The sequence below is a fragment of the Erythranthe guttata genome, chromosome 8 (genome assembly GCF_056151865.1).
Source record: "Erythranthe guttata isolate IM_541 chromosome 8, IM_541, whole genome shotgun sequence".
Taxonomy (NCBI): domain Eukaryota; kingdom Viridiplantae; phylum Streptophyta; class Magnoliopsida; order Lamiales; family Phrymaceae; genus Erythranthe; species Erythranthe guttata.
The window spans coordinates 6,645,612-6,652,921 of record NC_142540.1 but is presented as its reverse complement, the minus strand read 5'-3'; the positions used below and the strand labels follow the sequence as shown (position 1 = coordinate 6,652,921).

Here is a 7,310-nt window from a genome sequence, read left to right as displayed (position 1 = left end):
GATGTTCCGCACCACTCTCTCCAAGAGGGCCATGAATTGGTTCAATTCTTTACCTACAGAATAAATCGACACCTTCTCTCGATTATCACAACGCTTCACCAACCAATTCGCCATCAACAAGCAATACGCCAAAACCCCAGCACACCTCTTCTCTATCGTACATAGAGACAATGAAACACTCCGCAACTACATCATGCATTTTGTGGAAGCTGTCCATGAAGTTCCCAGTGCAGGACAAGACATGCTCTCAGGGATCATGCAACACAACATGAAGTCGGGTAGGTTCAAAGAATCTATCGTCGGAAGGCTTCCTAGCGACTTAGATGAGTTGTTGAATCGAGCCGAGAAATACATACGCATAGAGGAAGCCTCTACCCACGCCCCTCCCAAGAGAAAGAGAGAAGATGATCGCCAGGACATTAGGAGACGAGATGATCGACGTCCTCCACCCCCATCTCAAGGCCAACCATCTTCATCTTATAATTGATTCACTCCACTAAACACTCGCCTCACTGAAATCCTTCTTGTTATAGAACAAAAAGGTCTGGCAGAGCCTCCACGTCCAATGCAGCCCAACACAAAACGAGAAAGATCGGATCGCTATTGTCGATTCCATAAAGATAAAGGACATACTACCGAGGAATGTAGATAACTCAAACTGGCGATTGAGAAGCTGATCAAGCAGGGGCACTAAGGCGAATACATCGATAAGCCACGAAATAAACGCCGTGATGACCTCCCATGCCGAGATAATAATCGAGATCAACAGAAACGACAGGAGGAGGGGGGTCATCGGCGCGACCAGCAGGTGGCGACTCACAAAATGCGAGACGCACCCTTGCTCGATCAGCGCATATGAATCAAGAACATGCGTCTCCATCGGCATCTGTGTATCAGATATTAAGACCTGATCATAGCATAGTCTTCAATTCCTCGGACCTTGAAGGCCCTGATAAAGATCATGTCGACGCTCTGGTAATCACAGCGCTGGTGGCCAACTTTTTGGTTAAGAAAATATTAGTTGACGGTGGGAGCTCACCCGACATCATGTATCTCCATACATTTAAGCAGTTGAGCATAGATAACGCCCGATTTAGCCCCATCACTACACCACTGAAAAGATTCACGGGAGAGGGTGTTTTATCCATGGGAGAAGTGGATTTGCCCATTTCCTTAAGGGAAACCCTTGTCGAATTACAAAGATGGTAAAATTCCTCAGCGTCGATAAACCATCTCCCTATAACATCATCATAGGGAGGCCAGCGATCCATACATTCAAGTCGGTGCCTTCATCTTACATCAAAAGCTGAAATTCCCCACTCCTTATGGAATTGGAGAGGTACTTGGAGATAAACGTCTTGCTCGAGAATGCTATGCAAGAGCTCTACGTGAGCCATCTAGGAAACCTAATCCTTTATGGAGGGAAGACGACACCCCGAAACACGATAAGCGAAACACAGTCATCGAAGTTGATAAAGAAATCTTAATTAGCGTACCTGACGACGCCACCAAGCTAGCAGCTGTTGAAGAGCTAAAGTCAGTAGAACTCATAGCCGGGGATAATTCTAAACTCCTCCGCATCGGATCTGATATAGATCAAGAAGTGGAGAATCAACTAGTTGACTTCCTTAGACACAATGGGGATGTGTTTGCTTGGAAGGCTCAAGATTTGACGGGAATTCCCCCCAAGGTGGCATTGCATCGACTCAACGTTGACAAAAGATTGAAATCAGTCAAACAACGTAAGCAGACTTTTGGTCCTGAACGCAACAAGCATATCAAAGCGGAAGTTGCAAAACTCTTAGATGCATGCCACATCAGACTGGTTCAATATCCCGATTGGTTGTCAAATGTGGTACTAGTTCCCAAACACGGAGGCAAGTGGAGGCTGTGTATAGACTTCACCGACCTCAAGAAGGCATGCCCCAAGGATCATTTTCCTTTACCAAGGATCGACCAACTCATACACTCAACCTCAGGATGCGAACTTCTCAGCTTCCTCGATGCATATCAAGGATACAACCAAATATTGCTCGCCCCAGAAGATCAAGAGAGAGATAGCTTCATCACAAACCAAGGCATCTACTGCTTTCAAGTCATGTCGTTCGGTCTCGAGAATGCATGAGCTACTTACCAACGTCTGGTGACCACGATGTTCGCAGACTTGATTGGTAAGAACATGGAGGTATACATCGACGACATGCTCGTCAAGAGTATCAAGGTCTCGGATCACCTAACTGATTCAAACCAATGCTTCTCCATCTTACATAAATACAACATGAAGCTCAATCCCCTAAAATGCTCTTTCGGAGTTCGAGCTGGAAAATTCTTAGGTTACATGATTTCACAACGAGGAATCGAAGCCAACCCTGCAAAGATTGAAGCTATGGCCCCTCCTACATCGATCAAGAAGGTCCAACAACTTAACGGTTGTTTGGCCTTAAACCGCTTTATATCCCGATCAGCATATAAAGGCCTTCCTTTCTTCAAGGTGTTAAGAGGTGGGAAAAAGTTTGAATGGAATGAGGATTGTCAAAGGGCTTTCGCCGAATTGAAAGTATATCTTACTTCCCCACCTCTACTAACGAAGCCCCAACCAGGAGATACCCTCTTCCTATATTTGGCTATTTCTGTTGATGCCATTAGCGCAGTGCTCATTCGGAACGGTGAAAAAGGTCAACAACCGATATAGTACATAAACCGAGCTCTTCAAGGCTCAGAGCATCGCTATACCAACATAAAGAAACTTGCTCTTGCCCTCATCAATGCAGCCAGAAAGTTACGTCCTTACTTCCAATCGCATCAAGTGGTAGTTCTCACCAATTATCCTCTTAAACAAATATTGAGAAGTCCTGAGACTTCCGGACGACTAGCTAAATGGGCTATAGAGCTGAGCGAATATGGGGTCGAATTCAAACCATGCCCCACCATCAAAGCTCAAATTCTTACAGACTTTGTAGTAGAGATGACTGCAATGGAGGAAAGCACCTCCATACCCACTTGGACCATCAATGTCGATGGATGCTCTACTGCTACATGAAGAGGCGCGGGTATTGTAATTACAAGCCCATATGGTGATGAGTTCGAATACGCTCAACGAATTGATTTTAAAGCCTCCACCAACGAAGCTGAATATGAAGCTTTGACCGCTGGGATCTGCCTCGCTTTAGCAGCTGGAGCTCGCAAACTCATAGTACATAACGACTCCCAATTAGTGGTCAACCAAGTCCTTGGGACCTATGAGGCCAAAGAAGAATCCATGGCCAAGTATCTTGCTCTTGCACTTACCCTTTTCTCCAAATTGGATAGCTATGAGATAAAGTAAGTACCACGAGCCAATAATATTGATGCAGACAAGTTGGCTAGACTTGGTAGTTCCATGGCAAGCATTGGAAGCCAGAAAATCACCCTCCTTACGGCTTCCCAACCAGAAATAGTCTCTACCGACGGAGTGAATTGTGCTGAAGAGAACGAACCCTGTTTGATCACCCCCATTGCAAACTATCTCAAAAGCGGGGAACTTCTGACTGACCTCCTCAAATCGAAGAAAATAAAGATAAGAGCGGCTCGTTTCTTAATGGTAGGTGAAGAACTCTACAAGCGAGGGTTCTCCTTCCCCCATCTCAAATGCCTTAACTCATCTGCAGCAGACTATGTGCTACGAGAAGTACATGAAGGAATCTGTGGTAATCATTTGAGTGGAAGAACCTTAGCTCTCAAAATATTGAGACAAGGTTACTATTGGCCGACCATGCATGAAGATGGGAAGAGACTAGTGCAGAGATGCAAACCTTGCCAAGAACACGCCAACATCTTTCATCTCCCAGCAGCACTAATGCAACCGATTGACAGTCCCACACCTTTCTCAATGGGGAGTGAATTTGGTCGGTCCTTTTCCACCAGCAACAGGAGGACGCAAGTTCATCATTGTAGATGTAGATTACTTCACCAGGTGGGTGGAACCCGAATCTTTAGCTCGCATTCGAGAGGAAGAAGTCATCCAATTCTTATGGAAGAACACCGTATGACGCTAGGGGATCCCCCGTTCCATTATTTTAGACATTGAAACCCAATTTTGTGGGGACAAAGTAAAGAATTGGTGCCTTGCCTTATCTATTAGTCTTCACCTCAGTCGCCAACCCCCAGCAAATAGTCAGACTAAAGTAACTAATCGCACCATACTTCAACATCTCAAGACAATGCTGGGAAGTGCCAAAGGAAAATGGGTTGAAAAATTACCCAGTGCTCTATGGGCATATCGAACAACCCCATGAACAGCAGCAGGGGAATCTCTGTTTAACCTAGCTTTCGGAACAAATGATGTGGCACCCGTAGAGATTGGCGAACCCTCTTGGAGAGTCACCAACTATTCTCCAGAAGCTAATGAAGAAGCAATGAGAGCTAGCCTCGATCTCATTGACGGACTAAGAGAGATCGCCTCTATCCGACAGCAAATGTACAAGAATCGCATGGCGAAAGCTTATAACTCCAAAGTCCGCCTTCGTTCTTTCCAAATAGAAGATTTAGTTATCCGCAAAGCCGAAGCCTCACGCCCAATCGGTAAACTCGACCCGAAGTGGGAAGAACCCAACAAAGTGGTCAACACGGGAGCATATCGTCTCGAGAACCTCGACGGACACCCTATAGCCAGAACCTGGAATTTAAGGAACCTCAAAAGGTTCTACCCTTAATGTATATTCGAAGTTTATATCGTATAATTATAAGTCAGTATCCAATCTCCCATATCATAGCAGAATCTTATAAATAACCACCCTTGCAGGCTTTGAGACATTCTACGTCCCTTGGCTTGCAAAGATGTCAACAACATACGGGGTCTTCCCAGTCCATGAAGAGGTAGATGAACGCCTCACCCTAACTGGGGGCTACTTCGTTACCCACCTCAACCTGCCCTAATCCTCTTACGTTTTCTTCTTATAGATTACGGATCAACTATGATGTTAGATATCGCTCGAATGAGCTACTAGAAGATGAAAGAGACTTCGCATCTCCTCACGAAGGGTAAACCTACATTCACAATTTGATATAGTCTCAACACATACTTAGCATATCTCTTAATTTATCAACATCGTCTAATTTGACAGGCAGGCGAAAACATTCGAGTATACTTAATCAAACATTGACTTCACATGTCGGTGTACGAGAGAATTAATCAAACCCTATCTCGGGTACACAAAAACCCCCTTCCCTACGTTACATCAATAGAAAAATCTACTAAGTATCCACATCAAACACTTAAAAGTTTGCTATCATATGTTACAGGCATAAAAGACATCAAGTGTACCCATACATCATCGACTTGGCAAGCATGGTCAAGCGCAAGAAAGACGTGGAAGAAGAAGAATTTATCAGTTGTACTTCAAACAATTTTATTATCATTTCTATTTAGACATATTTAATCATATCGAACGATTCGCTTTTTATATAATTCTCTCCCTTTGCCTCCGATAGGCTTGTAAAGTTCACATTCTGATTATATAATTCAAGCAAGTCATTTTTCTTCATTCCCCATATTATCACTAACTTACTACTGAGCTATCACATCAAGTGAGTTTCTTTACAACCCTTAAATCAAATATAGATATTACGATGATCTATACAGCTTGGCCAGCTTGATAATCCAAACCGCTCTATTTCGCTTTTAATGGGTCCCCTACTTAAAACGTGGCCACGGTCCAAACAATATAATACGACCCACGAGGTCCAAAATAAAGGGCATGATCCCTAACAAAAAAAAATCTTGAGAGACTGATCCCCTCATCAAGTACATCACGCACAATGCTAAATGTAAAACATTAATGCAACGCGTCACACCACGACAAAATCAATAAATAAGAAGGAAAAAATACTAGTAAAGTCAACGTGTCAACGTGCAAACGAATATAAAATAATGAAGCATGCGGAAGTACTAGGGGATCTACCCACTTACTACTAAAAAATAAAAAATAAAATAAAACTAAGTCCTTTTCTCAAGGAGAGTGAGGTAAACATCATACCAAACCACACTTTACTACTCTAAATATCAATATCATGAGCCGAAGTAGCTTCGGTAGTTTGATCATCCGCCTCCGCATCCGATGCTATCTTAGTACCCGCGGCATCGATATCTTCTCCCTCATCGAGAATATCCTCCTCCATACATAGAATAATCTTCTCGTCGATCCCATCAACCTTTCGTAAGTACTGACGACACGTCCTAACCAACGGAGCATAAACCCCAGCTATCGCTCGTTCCTCGATCATTGCTCGACAGATATCACTCTTCTGAAAGAGACGTTCACCTTCTAACATGACCAACTCCTTGTAAGCGGCTCCAGCGGATGAAGCAATAAACCTCTTTTCTTCCCCGTAAACTTCTCGGTATCATATTTGTATTTCAGCTCATCATAGCACCAATCAAGCTTTGTTAATTCAACTCTACTCGCCTCAGTCTTGCTCCTACTAATCTCCAGTTCGTTTGTCCTCTGAATGAGCAGAGACTGTGCACCTCAAGCTTGGATTCCGCTGCCTCTAACTGAGCCTTTAGGTCTTTCTCTCTCGTCTCCCAGCCAGCACGCTCCTCTTCTTTCTTCTTTTTGACTTGCTCCTCCTGCTCTAGGAGATACCTCAATGTAGCTATGAGCTATCTCAAAATATCGACAAAAAAAAATTAGATTATCGAGGCATATGGTTTAAATAGAAAAACATATTAACTTAAAACAAATATTTACCCGACACATGTCTTCTCCGGCCAACGAAAGCATATGAGCCCGACCTTTACCCGATATCCGACTTCGGTCATACTCTCCAACGAAACCCTCGGTCTTCCTCATCGCGATTGTATGATCGGTCGTATCCCAAAAGGAATGCTTCCTCTCCGGCTCACCCCATAAGTGAACTGGCACTTGCCTGCCCCCCCTGTTGGGATGTGAAGCCCAGGAGTCAATGAAAATTCGCTAGAGGTTCTAGATTAGCCGGATTTAATTTTATTAACATGCTTTGATTAGATTCGTTTAAATCGGAATAAATCTAATCTAGCAACTTACATTTTTTTGCGAGCAGATTCGTTTCTATCTTCGGCGCACGAATGAGGATCCACACCAAGCCTTCAATCCTCGAAAAACTGCTCTCCAGAAATTTATAGCCTTCTTCCTTCACCAATATCTCCTAGATAGTTAATATTATGGAGAAATTCTTCAAGCGTATTATATTACTGTGGGTTAGGAAGCTACTGTATAAATTTCAAGCCTATCGGATGACAGGTTGATTTATGGTGAATTTCCTTGCAGGATTGCTCAGAAAATTCGGGAATA

General features: G+C 43.6%; 1 protein-coding gene across 1 annotated transcript; it reads left to right on the top strand.

Moving 5' to 3' along the window:
* The first annotated feature begins 855 nt into the window (after window positions 1-855).
* LOC148768403 (uncharacterized) lies at window positions 856-2,125 on the top strand. The gene is made up of 2 exons (XM_088821189.1): window positions 856-1,205; window positions 1,255-2,125. The coding sequence occupies exons 1-2, from the start codon at window positions 856-858 to the stop codon at window positions 2,123-2,125; spliced, it is 1,221 nt and encodes a 406-aa protein (XP_088677315.1).
* The last annotated feature ends 5,185 nt before the right edge of the window (window positions 2,126-7,310 follow it).